Raw genomic sequence first — 16,378 nt, 5'->3', positions numbered from 1 at the left:
ATGGTTCAGTGGCTCAACAGCGATCTCGAGTTAAGTAGTGGGAGAGTGCTTGGAGGAAGATTGAGGGAGGGCTGCTTAATTTCCACGGGGACACCCAACCGGCATGTGGAACGTGGACAGTAAATTCCCATACCTCTGCTAAGTTAGGCTATTGAGTTTCTGGTGCCTACAATTGGAAATATTCCATCAAAGGTGAAGGGAAAAAATTTTAAAGAATTATTGTGATACAAAGTGGATTGCAAAAGGGCTTCTTTTGTTCTATTTCCTCTGTGGTTGATTCCTCCAGTATCACTGTGTTTGTTCAAAAATATAAATGGTGGCACATGCCTATAATCCCAGCACTTGGGAGACTGAGGCAGAAGGATTGTGGTGAGTTTCAGATCAGCATGGGCTAAAGTGAGCTCAAGGCCAGCCTGAATTGTATAGCGGGACCTTGTCTCAAAAAGACCAAAAAAAAAAAAAAGAAAAAAGAAGAAAGAAAGGAAAAAATACATAAATAAATATCAAAAGAGACAAAAGTACCCATCTTCAGCCGCTTGGTTTGAAACCGGAACCTGATTGAGGCACTGGGACGAAGATGGCCAGATTCTCAACGGGTGAGGCACCCTGCTGCTAGCATCTAGTGCTGCTGGCGTCCAGGGCTACTGGCCTCCAGTGCCACTGGCCTGGCACCTCCAAGAACTCACTCCCAGGTGAAGAGTACCATCAGGAGGAAATTATTCCCTGTCGCTTCCCAAGGGTTTCCTATTTGCCTGCTATGGTACTGAAGTCTTCTCCTGGATTCTGGGGTCAAATCCTCCAGACATAACCGCAGTGGGGGGCCTCCTCTTCCCTCTCAGAAGGTGAGGATGCTCCAGCTCTGCGACCCAGCACCTGCTCAAGGCTCAGGGCAGCAAGTGCCAGAGCCAGGGTTTCACTCCAGTCCTTCTGCCCTCAAGGCGCTCACTTACATTTACAGTAGCAAACGCTCATTTCCTCTGGGTTCATCTGGTCTCTGGGCAGCGATGGTTCATGGAGAGAGGGGAACGCCCTTCCTTTAAAGGATCCCAACCTTGGGGTGCTGGCCGGCACAGGAAGTCTCACTGGGAAGTCCCGCTGTGTAGCTTTCGCCTAGTCTTTGACTTCCTCCTGGCCTGCACCTCTGCCTGGCTCTGCCCTCAGGCCCTCTGGGGCTGCAGGCACACGTTCCACACAGCCTCCGGGAGCGTGGAGGAGGGCGTGGACTCCTCCACACCCAGGCTCCACGGAAGAAGATTGGTTATCTGCATGAATTACACTTTCTCATGCAGCATGTGCATGAAAGTTGACATCATAACTGTATTACTGGTCTCAAAGAACGACTACAAAATTCTAGAAGGGAAATTTAGAAAGATATACATTTCATCTTTAAGAATTGATACTAAAAACCATGGCATCTTCTAAAAGAAATCCCTTCAAAGGATTTCTCCTGGGGGCAAGAGACAGACACTAAATTCCTAAAGACAGGAGATCGCAAAGTTTGCAGCATTATTCGACATTCGAATATTTGAAGTCTGGAAATCCACGCAGAGGGCTGTGCTCCCTTCCTCTCCCTGCACTTGATCAGCTGGAACAAGACCGGCCACAGTGAATTCCCTGCGTTTATGGCTAAGTTAGGATCAAGGAATCAGACGAGAGACAGCGGCGGTCAACAGCGTGGCCGTCCTGCACCAGTGGTTGGGAGACTTGTCCATCTCAGCCTTCGCTGGATCTTAGTTAGGAGAAGACTCCTTTCCAACTCCGAACAACTCTATGGCTGTTGTAACTGTGAGCGTACACACCATGAAGGTGCTGTCGCCTCCAGGGAAGCCTCGGAATGTGGAAATGAGACTAATCTGGAAGGGAGCATTGCAGAATTCACAGCAGCCCTTAAAACACTTCTGCTTCCTCTACGACTGATTCCAGAAGCAAAGTACTTATCCGTGCCTTTATGGCACAGATGTGAACAGCCACCCACACTCCCCTGGTCCAGGGTAACACAATCACCCCTACAGGGAAGCCCGTAACCATCCTTGGGCCCGGGCAGTCCTGGGTGGGTGGGGGGACCTTAATGTGCTTTGTCGTTTATAATTTTTGATGATACAGCACTATCATTTAGCTAATGTTTCAATAATTAATATTTTATAAGCAAAAGATCACTTTTCCTCCTCAAAGTTTGACTTTCAAAGGTCTTTGTCACACATTTTATATCCAGAAGGAAAAAAATAGTTCCAGTGGGCAATGACACCAGTGTCACACGTAAAGTAGAAGCAGCTGGGGGGATTCATACTGCACATGCGTAGCCGGAACAGGTCCTCCCAACGCATGAGTGGCACTGAGGTCCTGCTACCTGGGTTGTTAGGTGCTGGAAAGAACACAGTAACACGGGCCCAGAGTTCAGAGGAAAACACTTCTGATTCAAATTAGACCTCGTGAAAATTACTACCGAATTTACCAGGTCTGTGAATGGCATGCTTTCTAGGCTATTGATAAGCCCGGATCATTCACCACAGCAGGGCTACCAAGCAGGACCCCTGGGGGGGTGTGTGCTGTGCACACATGCATGTGTGTGTGTGCGCGTGTGCTAGAGACTGAACCCCAGGCCACGGATGTGCCAGGCAAGGGCTCTACTTCTGAGCTACACCTCCAGTGCTTTTCCAGTTTTATTTTGAGGCAGGGTTTCGCTATGTTGCTCAGGCTGGCCTTGAACTTTCTGATTCTCCTGCTTCCGCCTCCGTAGCTGTAACACCATACCTGGCTGGATTGCAGGGCTGTAATTATATTTTATCCATCAAGGGGCAGAAATAACCTGCCTTGTTCTAAAAAGACACACGGTGATCCACATGTATATTTTTTTTGTGGTAACTCGTCATACAGACAACTGGCTCTCCTATCCCGATTGCTCTAACAACACCCCTGCACAGGTAAACACAAAAGTTACCCTTTCCCGACCACAGGCTCCCTGGGAAATGGAATATTTTAGAGGAGGAAACATTTTTAGATGACACCTGCAGCCTCCCAGCGTGTTGGGCCTGCAGCCTGTGAGCTGTCTGTCTCTTGCTTTTGTAAATGTTATGATAAAAAAACATTTTTAAAAAGGAAGTTTCCTACTTCTCTACGTGAAGTACGATGTATATTTTGTACGTGGCCCAAGACAATTCCTCTTGGCTCAGGGCAGCCCAAGCCAGGCAAAATGTTGGACACCATGATAATGGTTTGTTCAGATCACAAAGCAGGTTTGACCACAAGCAGATAAAGCCAATCACTGATAAAACAGCATTCTCTTAGTCAGAAATCTGATCACTTTGAATAGAAAGATTAGTATATTTTTCAATGAATGAAAACCATCATACAGAAAAACTCCAGCTAATATGCCGGTGCCCTGTAGTGATACGATTTCCCAGGAACCCTGGACTAATCAACAGGTAAGATTCCACATTCCCAAAGCACTCCACCGAGGAGGAAGTTAATGGTTCCGAAACAGAGCTGGTGTAAACGTTTCTGTCTTCTGTCTGCACTGCCCCTGGCAGTGTTAAGATCCCTAACTGGTCACGCTTCCCTCGGACTATTCCAAGGACTCTTTACCTTTTCTAAAAAGTGGGCTTGGTAGGGGAAGAGGGCCAGGGAGGAATTCTTTTGTTATTTGTAAAAGCAGAAACAATGCTACTTAAAAGCTGACCTTAGTGCCCTTTGAGTTGAAGAACCCCAAATTAAAAATTATTCTGCTGTGGATTTTTTTTTTGTCCTGTTACCTAGAAACGTCATGTGTTCTGTTTGGATACAAAGCATGAGCCAGGGATTTAACAGAGCGTGCTCACGGATGGACTCTGCGTATTCAGGGCCAGGGCAATGTGTGAAAAGACATCTAAGGCCCCCAGCTGCCCGACCCCCAGGGCTTCTGGAGGAGCTGATCCCTCTGCCCACAGACGTGTTCCCCAAGTGATGGCTAGGCCCAGGTGCACGGCCTACTGCAAGCCGCAGCACAAATCTTATCTGCAATTTCCTTAGGCCTGCGTGCAGGGGCAAATGCCGGCCTGGCTCCTCCTCCCAGCCAGAACTAGCTCCTCTGGAGAACACAGAAAGAAAGGAATGTGGGCCCTCTCTTCCACGATGGGGCATTCCACTCTGGGGTGAGTCACAGCCTCCAGGAGAGCAGATAAAACACAGCACACGCACAGTAAAGGATCTCCACCCCCAAAGGCCAGGTCCGCCCCAGAAGGCTGGAAGGAACTTTTTGGCTGAGAGATTTAAACATCAGAGTTCATGTCAGCTTCACGAGGTGGTGCAGAGAAAGCACAGCCTTGTGACTGCCCAGTTTCAACCAAGAGGAATTCATGGTAAAAGGCTGGCATCCTTCAAATCACCAAAAAAAGAAAAAGAAAAAAAAAGCTAGCGTTCTCAACATTTTAAGCCCAAGTTTGGCAATGTGAACTTCTGTTTGCAATTGGCTTCAGAGTGAAAAAATGGTAGTGATGGAGGAGGAGACTTTATGGCTTCTCTTGTACAAAAATAACACCCTATGCCCTCCAAAATACGGGGCCATGTGATCTCTCCCCCCTGAAACTCCAGGCATCAAGGCTGTGCCAACCACAACTCTCCCCAGGTCAAGGCAGCCTCTGAGTCACAAAGTCTTACAACTAAACCCCGATTTTTGAGTTTAAATTTACAACATTTCCCCATGCAGGAGGAAGGGAATGCACCACACCCTTAGCAAGCAAGCAAGGAATTCAGGTTTGTTTCTGGTCTCTAAATTCCAAAGTGTAATTTAAATTCCACATGGAACAGGAAAAAAAAAACCTACTGTGTATAATTCTGTTGCTCCACACATGACTAGCTAAATTTACTAAGAAGGCAAACTGGCAAGCGAGGAGGACAAGGGTCCTGCAATCTTCTTCCCAAGGACTGGAACAGTCTAGTCCAGCAAGCCGTGAGAAGCACAAGCTGGGAAGCTTCCACACAGTAACTCCGTGGCTGCCCAAGGCAGAGAAGTGCGGAGCCCTTCACAGGCAACTCAGAAGGAAATAAACCTTCATGGCAGCGATTGGATGAGAACCAGCCAGGGTTTGGGGGATGAGTGACCTCTGTTCTGGCCACTGGGATTCCTGCTGGACTGAGGCAGGGTGGGAGGGGCTCTGCGGCCTTTTCATCTTTACAACCCACTGCCCAAGGGCACAGCCAGTGTCAGGATGAGACCACAAAGTGCAGCTGCCTTGGGAGCAGGGGCTGCTGGGTACCAGTGACCTCAGAAGCCTGCACATGGCCATTCTGGTTAGACTTTTCATTGATCTTGTCTCTGTCCTCATGTGACTGCAGCCCTGAGTCCCAATTGAAAAGCAGGGATCCTCGGCCACCAGTCCCAATTGAAGAGCAGGGACGTGGAAAGTACAAGTAAGCTTTGTGACAATTGTGTGCAAAGCAAAAGCCTCGGATCAGAGTGAAAGCATGAGGGCTTCTCTCAGGAGTGAAGTGTGGACCTATCCGGAGACTGATCTGGACTTGTGTGATTCATTAGCCCTCTGTGGCAGTGTTAGGGTTTATCATCTGGGGACAACTCCTAAGGAGATGTTCAGATATGATACAGCATTACGACCAGAAAGCAGGAAACTTTCCCCGGATTTTCAAGCCGAGACCTCGTAATGCTTTGGGTCATCCCCCCTCCTTCTTCCTCCATAGACTCATGAATCTGAAAGGTACCCAAGGAAGACAAAGAATGGATGTTAGCTCATGTAGGATCTAAGAGCAGAAAGGGGCAGAGAAAGAAAAATCACAGGTGATGGATAATGGGTTTTAAGCAGGTGGGGTCAGTGCAAAGTCCTTTGGAAATCGTGCCTCTGTGGTGCCCGGTTCACTGAGACACCCAACAGGTGCCAAACCTTCAAGAGAGTGGGCTCCTTGCAGTAGCTGAGTGTTTGTGCCTTGAGATCATGGAGTCCACACCTTGCTTGGGGGAGTCCCAGCAAGACTGTCCCCACCAGTGGATCCTCCTTGGATACCAGGAGCAACCCGAGGTCAGAGCCAGGATCCAGGAGCACTTAACTGGCCCCCCGTTAGCTCTCAGGAGCTGGGCTTTATCAATCCAGGCCTTGGAAAAAAGGAAAAAAAAATGGAGCAAATCACTTTTAGACCAATTATCTCCTTTCTAAAGGAAAATCATAACGCCTTGCCAAAACCAATGTGGTCACTTGGGCTTTCCTTTCAATTAACTCTGCTTTCTTGGAAGTGTGGATCTGTGGATAAACCCCTGAGCTAACCCAGGGAATAAACCAAAAACTTAAGAAGGCCCTGCCTTTCCTCCAGCAGCTGTGTTTGGGACTCCTGCAGGCACACTAAAGCCCAGAGCCATTCTGCGGGGTTGTCACTGGACTTTCTTCCTGTCCCAACCCTCAGTGGCCCTCTTCTGTATGCCGTGGTAGCTGTGGGAGGGGACCTGTGACATCCTCAGGATCAGCCCTCCCCAGCGTGGCAGTGGGCACCATCCGCCCTCCCCACCAGGGAGTTACTGTGGGTGCTTGCCGAGGAAGCAGCCAGGTGAATGATCAGGGGTCACAGGGGTGCTGGGTTTGGAGGGGGGTCCCAGAAGTAGAGCTCAGCTTTCATCTCCCGTCTAATCTGCCTAGAATGAGTTTCCTCGTGCTCGCTCCTTTGTTCCCCATAGAAACGGAACGGACAAAGGCCTGAGGCTTAGAAGCCAGGCTTAGGATTCCATCCGGGATCATGGGCTGACTCCTTAGCCTTCTTTTAGCTGCCTGTGTCACTTCAAAAGAGTCCTCTACAGAAGCCGGGGATGTCTGAGAATGAGACAGCAGCCACAACTGCCCCTCAGCATTTTATAATCCCTGAGGGAGGCGATGCACAGAAAGGCCACACGGTCACCCAGGGCATCCTCACCGAGCAATTGTCTCACTAGTCACCTCTTCCTCCTGGCCAGGTGTCACCTGCTTGTGACCCCAGCATGGGTGGATTAGGACCAGGGTGCAGTGCAGGCAGGTGGTCAGCAAAGCCTGGAGACCGTCAGACCGTCATCCAAAACATTAGTTCCTCCTTGCTGGGACTAGGCCATCGTTTTCAATTAGTCTCTCGGTGCAGAAAAGGTTTTGTAATCTTCTTTGAGAATTTACATGCCTCCAGCTCTTCCTCTCCCCTCTCATCCAGAATAGGCACCATGAGACTCCTCAGGCCACCACCCCAAAACTCACAGGTGAGATCCTGGTGGACAGACAGGTGAGATCCTGGTGGACAGGACCACTGCTTCCTGTCTTATTGCTCTGCCTCCTGTCACCTCTTAGAGGGTCCTGCAGAACGGAGGGCTACAAATCCTGCAGTAGAGAAAATCGTCAGTGTCCTCCCCACCCTCAAAACATAAACTATGCAACAGCCAAAATCCATGGTGTCCACACAGTGACACCCATGATTGGGAACACTGACATTTTGGACACGTGTGTGGATCCACACAGACCTGGTGCTTTCCCGGAGGGATTTTGGCACTTTGGGGAGGAGGCTTCTCCCTTAACTGCTCTTCATCATAGCCAATCCACAGGCCCCAAACCCTCTCCAGCCTCAGCTGATTCCTCTGAGAAAATCCAGCCCTCCTGTATCACTGCATAAATAGGTTAAAGCCACAAGCCTGGAAGATGGAATCAAAGTAGCCCTCCTCGGAGGAGCAGAATCTCCAGCGCTTCACAGCTAATGAACTTGTCTGCTCACTCAGGGGACTGGTTAGGACTTGCAAGGAATCGGCTGGACAGGCATCTGCGGCTTCGAGGTCCCTCCCCGGGCCTCAGCCAGGGCGGCTTTGGCTTTGGTCTGCACAGATGGGCCCATTACAGCACACCAAGTGTTTGCTCTTAGCATTTATAATCCGATGATTCAAAACCAAGACACTGGTTCCCCTCTGTTGCTCTGCTTTCAAACCATTTCTATTCAATCTAAAAATCAAAATCTGGGGAGCAGAGCGGGGCATCACCCAATGGCTGGCGGGGATGTGAGACTGCTGGAGTGGACGGTCACCTCTGACCGGAACCAACCCGGGTGACCTGGAGAAATTCTACCAGGTCTTTGTGCACCGAGGTTTACTGACATGTAATACAGGTGTAAAAATGCCAATCCGACAGGGCTCTTTGTGGAGTAATCTAGATATTATTAGATTGTCTGGCAAACAATACAAATTTAGGCACATGAGACATTATATTACTTTATCCATATATTTATTTCAGGAGGAAACAGTAACATAAAGTTGGAAGGTCTAATCAGCAGGGTATCTAATTTCACATGTTCTCAAATTCCAAGTAAATAAATAAAAGTTACCTTGGTGCCAGACAGTACCATAGGACATCTTTTGCTGCTAAACTTGGATTAAGAGAGACTTTTCTCTTCAAGGCGTGGCGTTGCACATTTAGAATCCCGGCCCTGAGAGAGGCTGAGACCGGAGGATCACAAGCTTAGGACTTGCCTGGGCAATTTAGCAAGACTATGTCTCAAAATGAATTATAAAAAGGGCTGGAAAAAAAATAAAATAAAAAGGGCTGGGGATGCAGTTCGGTCACAGAGTGATCACGAGGTCTGTCCAAAGGATGGGAGTGGCTTCCACAGCTGGGACCGCTCTAAGCCTCCTCTGTACCAACCCTCTAGGCATCTCAGCTCCACCCACCCTGAGCATGCCGCAGGCCCCAATAAAACAGATTAGGTAAATGGCACAGAAACCCTTCATGCAGTCTTAACATAAACTCTAAATCTCCATAGAAATACTTTTAAGAAACACTTTTAAGAGGAAAATAAGGTAAGAATCTTTCCTCAATCTATACAGATATTTTTAAATTTAAAGGCCAAGTTATTAAAAAGTGTCAATGATGCTCACTGTGGTGGTGCAGGCCTACAATCCCACCATTTAGGAGGCTGAGGCAGGAGGATCTCTGTCAACGTGAGGCCAGGGTTACACAGTATGTTCAAGGTCAGCCTGAATTACATGGGCTATCCTAAGTCAAAACAAACAACAAAACAAAACATGTCTGGAAGGTTTTAAATCTAGATCTGGTTTTCAAGCAGGGGTTCTGAAGGTCCCTCAAAGCTACCAGTAACATTGTTTCCCAAAGAAATGTTTCTCATTTTTCTGGTGGGAAGAGAGAGTTCCAGTAGAAAGTTAGACAGGCTACACTGAAAGATCAGATGAGCAATGATCATAGATTAGATTGTTCCCACAAGCACGATTTCTTTGCAATAACCAAGCAGAAAGCTCAGCTTTTTAAAAGTAAAAAAATGTGATTTCATTTGTAAACCAAAATCACCAGTCCTTAAGAGATGAACCCCACAGTACTCCTTACAAACCTCACTAGATAACAAAGAGCAAAAGACAATGGTTTAGTTAGATACAAAATTTTACAAAACAAGACTGAGTCAAATGCTGAAAATCATGGATAAAAATCAACCAAATTCCAATTAACTAATGTAGTTTTACATTCTCAGCAGGTAGCTGAACACTACAGGATTACAAATGGTGCCTCATTGATATGTCAAAATATATGCAAAAACTTAAATGGAATATATTGGAGAACAAATATCTACTCTGCATGAACTGAAATTTTATTAAATTTAAAATTCTGCAACTTTCAAATAAACAATAGCAACAGAAATGAGAGCCCATTTGAATGGCCCGCAATCCAGACCATCAAGTTTCTGTGTAACACAGCAGCAGACAGGAGTACGTGCTATATTTTTGAAGGTAGATAAATCCATGCACCATTCGGAAAAAGGTTACCTGTGCATGTGGGCAGGTGTCTGCTTACGTCCATTACATTAGTGTGAAAGACATAGCGAGCATTCCTGAGGAAATCCTAATGGCCGGGCTGTGGGTGGATGTGTGGAATGTTCTCATCTACGGGCACACTCCATCAGCAATTTTCCTTTCATCTCACCCTGATCTTCATACCCTTAATAGTTTTGGAGCAGTGGCGAAAATGACCTGCTTTTTCAACCCTATCCGGTAGACGTGACTAATTGGAAGCTGAGAAAATTGCACGTAATGGGCCAGGGATTGAAGTCCAAGATTTCTAGTCTGCTAGAGTCTTGGTGAGGGCGGCAGCTGCCTCTTCCGAACTAAACTCACCAAACATGAAATCAAAGGAAAATTATTTTTAAATTTTTCTGCATGCTTATTTTTAAGGAGGATTAAGATTAAGCTGTATCTTTTGAAAACATATTCTTTTCCTTCGGGGTTCTTAAATTTTAAAGTGAATGCTAAATACTAAAGATGTCAGCCACTTGAGAAGCTTTCTGTGTCTGGAAGGAAACAATCAGATGTCTGATTTCATAGTGGCTCTGAGCTTTTTTTTTTTTTTTTTTACTAAAGCATGATAGAAATCACTGAATTTTTAAACATTCCAAGTTCTTTCATATTAACTTCCCGAACCCCCCATCCACCTTTTTTGTTTTTTGCAAAATACCATTAAAGGTGTAGCAGCATATACATACTGCAAAGAGAGATAAACACACAAAGTAAACAACAAACAAACAATCAAACTTGGCCCCAAGGCTACTGGGGTCAGGAAGGATTTAAACTGGCTGAACCAAACCTCCAACTTCCCCATTTGCTTTACAGCTAACATTTTTCACACCAATTCTAGAAACTACAACCAAGAATCAATCCAAATATCATATAAACTAAAAGGATCACACAACGAGGACGGAAAGGGACTTTAAACTCATTCAGCCACCAACAAGGAGACAAGTCCACTTTGTACCAAGTCTCTGGGGATCCTGGCCTGGCACATTTTCTGGGGGGTGGCTGTGTGTTTTCATGCTGGGGAGCTCTCCACATCATGAGTTCTGCAGTCTGGACCCTCCCTTCTTAAGCTGCCACCAGGGGCAACCATGGTCCCCATGGATCTTGTCCGTGGTCAGCAAGCAGCACTGCTTCCTCTCCCTTGGCCTCCCGAGGGTTTTTTGGGAGACACCTCACCCAAGACTCGTGGCCCCTTAAGCAGCAGCAGTAGCATTGGGCATTCTGTTCTGGGCCTGGCAGAGAAGAGTTGGGTTCTAAACTTCACCTCGACTTTCTGGGTCATAAATTCTTCCCACTACTGATCCCACATTGCTGAAGTTCTCTGCTCAGTTTCATTTACAGGGAGGAAGTTGGGCGGGAAAATCTATTACTTACCTTTTTCTAAAATTCCTTTCCCATACTTGGGTCTTGCAGCATGCCTTATGCGCTTGGGTTTGTCTAAGAGCCAAAATATTAACTCTCCAGCAGGTAGCTGGAAAGGCTGAGGCATTATTCAGCCCGGGCTCAGTTAGTGTGTCCAGTTTCAAACTAGCAAGAGAGGAGGGGAAGATAAGGGGTAAACTTAAACCATAGCAATTTCCCCACAAGGATCAGAAGCAGTTTATTCATGCAGAAGGCCTCCTGTGGACTTTGAGGTCATCTGCCTTGCTCACTAACCAAGTTCTATGGGAAAACAACACTTGATATTATGTACCCCTGCACAAACCCTGCTTCAACAAACATCTCTTGTGAAGCCAGGCACCTCCAGTGTTCAACAGCCCCTCACAGGCTCCTGGGACCTCCTCCTTGGCAGTAATAAGATTCCAGAAATCCTGCTCCTTCCAGAAGCGTCTAGGAATCTGCACCAAGAGAGCCAAACCCAAGAGATCAGCTTCAGCAACAAAAAAAGAAGGGCACACTAGTTAGCACCAGGAAACTATGTGTAATGGTTCACTGCTTGTGCAAAAACCTCAAAGAGGATGAAGGTCAGGCAGGGATAATAGGCCAATTTAATTCTGAAAGCACGAGGTGCAAGAAATTTTAATTATGGTCTGCCACTGAAATCACACAAGATCCAATGGCATCTAACTGCAACTGCTCACCAAGCCAGACAAGAGGTGTAATTGTAACCGCTGCATAATCACCGAGGGTGAGGCTTGCGCTCCCAGCAGAGAAGGCATTAAGAGCCTCGAAAAATCCAATACAGGGAAACAGAGATTGTGCGCAGTCAAACAGGCTCTCAGCACACAAAAGCCAAACCGGCGTGCGTGCGTGCGTGCGTGCGTGTGTGTGTGTGTGTGTGTGTGTGTGTGAGCGTGCGCGCGTGCATTGAGGGTGAGGGTTCCAGAAATAAAAAGCTGAAGTCGTCTGGCCCACCTCGAGGAGAAGAGCGTGAAAACTCTGCGCCCTTCCTGCTTTGGGGACAGAAGCCCTCCGAAAGGCGCGATCTCCCGCGGGAACTGCACTCCTCTTAGAAGCTTCACGCGCTCTCCTTTGTCTAAAACAATTAGCTCGGCTGTTACAGGGATTTCCAGGGCCAGGCTGTCTGTAACGCTATTCCCCCGTCAGACCCAGGTCTGCAGACCAAACGTCCCGCACGCAGCCCGAGGCGCCCACGCCGGTGCAGCCCTCGCGGTTCCCGAGGGGACGCGCGGGGGACCCCGTCCGCATTTCTCCACTGGGCAAAGTTTGCGGGGCCTGCAAGGAGGCGGTCAAGCCTTCACTCCGCGCTGCTGCAGAGTTGGCGCTGAAGTTCGCGCCCGGATGTCCCAAACGTGCAGGGGGAAGGGGGACGCGCGCGTGGAACGCGCGAAAGGATGGATGGAGGCGGAGAGGCCGCAGCAGGGGAGGAGGCAGGGCTTCCCGAGTGGAAGATGCGGAGCTTCTGAGCTCCAGGTCCCAGAGCGCGTGCCACTGGGGGTCTCCCAGAGTGGGCGCCGTCGCCCCAGGCTCCGAAGCTGTCACCTGCGGGGGACCAAGAGCTCCAGACTCGCTGGCTCCCGGGCTCTACGAAGTGGGGGCGGGGACGGCGGGCCTAGGCAGCACCTTTGGGGGTGGGGTGGGGGAACGCTTCTTCTCAGCGAGCTTCCCGGCTCCGCGGGGTGTCAAGGACCTTCACACCCGCCCTGTCCGCCTCACCTCCAGCCCGTAGCAGCTAAGATCCATGCAGCGTGGTCTTCCGAGAGCGCGCAAAGGCTGGACCCCCCCCCCCCCAGGCAAGCGTCACCCCGAGCAGAGCTACGGGCTCAGAAGGAGTCCCGGCTGCGCGCCGGGCGCAGTTTCCCCGACTCTCCTGTTGTTCTCCCAAAGTCGACTACGCTGCCCTCCCTCGGGGAGCTGATGGGAAGGAAACGGAGAGGAAAACGGGTCGGGGGGGGGGAGCGGAAAAATAAAAGCGGGGCCCGGGTGGAGTAAGGGGCGGGGGTGGGGGACCCACTCCGGCCGGCGCCTCCCCGCGCGTCGACGCCATGCTGCGATCGGATCCCCGCCCGCTGCCCTTCAAGTGGATACTGAAACTAGGCCAAAACTTTTTCCCCTCCTTTTCTCTCGGCCACTAGACTGGATTGTGTCCCACGGAGCCCCATGGAGCTCTGCTTTCTTAAGCACAATAGCCGGACTAATTAGATCATAGAGGCGAGGCAGTGATACTGTAACAACTCGCCCGGAGAGGCGAGCGCGGAGGGGCCGGGGACCAGACCCGGGAGACGTTGAGTCGGGGAGGCGGCGGGCGGGGAGGGGAAAGTTTTCGGCTCCCGCACTCACCGATCAAGCCTCCCACCAGAAAGGCGACGACCTGGAAGGCCAGCAGGATCCCGCCGACCACGCACAGCTTCCTGGTGCTCATGTTTTCTATGATGGCCCCGGCCATGGCTGCGCGTGGGCCCCCGAGCCGTGGGCTTGACTTTAATGTTTTTTCTTCTCCCCCACCGCACACCCCGCCTTGCTTTTCTTCTCGCACTCAGCGCTGCGGGGCGCGTCGGCCGCTGCCTCCTGCGCGCGCCCCTGGCCGGGCGCCGCCGCCGCGAAACTTCCCGGTGCGCGAGCGCTGCGAGGATGGGACCGGGCGCGGGCGCCGCTGCCAGCCCGGGCGATCGCGCCCCGCTCGCTGCCCGGAGCTGTGATTGTGGCCGCTCCGCCGCCTGTGGACGCTGGAAGGAGCAGGAAAGCGGATCACATGACGCCGCCTCCCTCCCTTTCTCTCCCCTCCCTCCCTCGCGCGCTTCCTCCTCCTCCCGCACCGCGCTCCCCGCCTCTGCCCCTCGCCCCGCCGGTGGGGCGCGCGGCCCGGTGCGGCCTGCAGCCCTGCGCCCCGCGCCGGTGACCTTGAGGCACGGTAACTGGTGATCGTTACGTGGGTCCCGGGCCCGGCCTCCTCGCTAGCGTCTGGCCTCTCCGGGCTCCCGGAGTGCGCGGTTCCTTTCCCTGGGCCCCCTGGAGACCTGAAACTTACACGCGTTGACTTTGGAAAGCGATGATCCCCACCTCCCATGCTGGGCAACTCGGGAGGAAAGAGCAGGAGAATTTTTTTTTTTTTTTCAAAAGGAAACCAGTGGGTGCGAAGTCGGAGCCCAGAGATGCAGTGTGAAGTCTCAGCCCTGCTTCCCTCCGCGACTACTGGCCTCGGCCTCCGCAAGCTCAGCGGGGCGCAAACGCAGCCGTCCTCGCTGTGCGCCTCTGGAGGGACCTCGCTCCCAGCTGCGATCCTCCGACGTCCAGGCCTTGACTCCGCTACTGCCTTAAAAATTTTTTTTTAAAAAATAACTGTTCTACCCCCATCCCCCACCGTAGTTCTAAACTTGAGTCGGACCCCAAATTGTCCAAAACTCCCGTCTTGGTCTCCCACACCACCTCCAGGGATATCTATGAAAACCCTGGAATCTCACCTCCTACTCTGAGGACCTGTGTGTGCACACCTGGCTGTAAATCCCTGGGAACAGAGACCTCGTCTAGTCCCCAGCCGCCACCGACCCCCCCCCCCCGCTGTGTCACACCCCTGGGGCCTGGGACCTTCCTCTGCAGGGGTCCTGCATAACTTTGGGAGATAAACAAACAAGAGTGGGAAACCAGCCGAATCCTTCTGCATTTCAAAGGCCTAAAGGGCCTTGGCGATTTCGAGGGTACACATACTAAGTTGCAATAATGTTTGCTCCTGTCTTTGTGAAGATAAGATGCATAGGTAACCGCTAGGAAAAGCGTAGAGTGGCGTGAAGGGCTTAACAGACTCCCGGCTGTATCTATGAAGCCTAAATTCCTGGCCCGATTCGTCCCAATTTGTCAAAGGCGGCCGGTGCTATTTATGACCCAAGGGGTTGGGAATGCGGCTCCCAAGGCAGGGTGCCCACTCCTGCTCTGGTACCTGATGTCTCGCCCCTTCCTGTCCAGGGACACTCCTAGTGATCCCTCACTGTCTGCCAGGTCACTGGCCTTGCAGAAGCCGGTCAGGCTGTACTGACTTCATGGATGTGCGATCCTCTCTGATCCTGGAATATGCACTCAAGGCTCATCCTGGGCTCTGGGTGTGTGAAACCCGAGCCACTTGGCCCCTGCGGCTCTTAACAGTCCTGGGGCTGTGCCTAACCCAGGTTCATTGGCCACTCTGCCCTTGATCAAGCACAGTCAGGCACAAGCCCAGGCTTCCTTTCTAAGCACTGGAGGCCAGCAGATGCCACAGCTCCCGTCCTGTCCTGGAGGTGCCCAGTCTAGTGGCCGTGCAGTGGGCAAGGCTTGACTGTGTGGACTTTGAATATCGCCAGGTGCTCTCAGAAGAGGAGATAAGCAGGTAGGACTGTAGTCCACACAGGATGGGCCATTGTGGGATGTTTACCTTCCCTCTGTCTTCTCTCTGCTTCCTAGCACAGGCAGCCATCAGGATACAGGAGCCAGAGCGGCCGGCCCTGCTGACCCCAGGGGCTCTTCACTCTGCATGCTGTCCTCTTATCTCCAAAAGCTGCTCAGTTTCCACACACTGGAATAATTAGCATGCTGCTTGCGAGTCAAAACTTCTTTTTTTAAAATACCAACAGATTTTTTAAAAGTAAGGTTGGAGGGCTGCAAGTGCAGCTTAGCATGAGGCCCTGGGTTCCAGTCCTAGCGCACATGTGCACACACACACACACACACACACACACACACACACGACTGATAGAAATCAACGTATTTACTGTCCATTTTATACCACATTTCAGCAAGAGAAAAGCCTAAGGAACATATTTAACCACACGTTAGTGACATGAGAGCCTTCAGAAGAACAGGCAAAAGCCCAGGCGAGGTCCCCGACCTAGTTCTTAGGTTTTATGAAGTAGCGACAGCCATGCAGAACTGAGACTGGAACAAGCGTGGGAGCGCATGGGAACAGACCAAGTGCGGAGACCCAGCCAGGCCTGTCTGTCCAGATTTTTCGTGTCCCTCAGTTGTGGGGCCCCTTCCTCGAGGGGCCAGCTGTCTTTATGGGCAGCGGTGGTGTGGAATGGTAGGGAAGGGTTAGGACAGTGTTGCTAGGCTCCAGGGCTGCCTCAGAGGGACCAGAGACACTGGCTGAGACCCTTGAGGATGGACTGGGAAGGGAACCAGCCACCTCATGATCCACCTCCTGATCTCTCTGCAAGATCTGAGTCTTCATAGTGATGA

At 50.6% G+C, this 16,378-nt stretch overlaps 1 protein-coding gene across 2 annotated transcripts in view; it reads right to left on the bottom strand.

Moving 5' to 3' along the window:
• Wls (Wnt ligand secretion mediator) overlaps nt 1-13,904 on the bottom strand; it is an 85,340-nt gene extending 71,436 nt beyond the window's left edge. Inside the window, exon 1 of one of the 2 annotated variants that reach the window (XM_003478822.5) lies at nt 13,514-13,904. In XM_003478822.5, the coding sequence (XP_003478870.1) occupies nt 13,514-13,619 (106 nt within the window). In that variant the 5' untranslated portion in view covers nt 13,620-13,904. Of the gene's footprint in view, nt 1-12,889; nt 12,909-13,513 lie in introns of those variants that run through there. The other variant, XM_063258585.1, reaches the window with a different exon arrangement.
• Between the last annotated feature and the right edge of the window lie 2,474 nt (nt 13,905-16,378).

The sequence above is a fragment of the Cavia porcellus genome, unplaced genomic scaffold (assembly GCF_034190915.1).
Source record: "Cavia porcellus strain 051 isolate PalLab524CR breed Dunkin Hartley unplaced genomic scaffold, mCavPor4.1 scaffold_1, whole genome shotgun sequence".
Classification (NCBI taxonomy): domain Eukaryota; kingdom Metazoa; phylum Chordata; class Mammalia; order Rodentia; family Caviidae; genus Cavia; species Cavia porcellus.
Note: the sequence above shows the minus strand (reverse complement) of the source record. Positions and strands in the feature narration are given on the sequence as shown.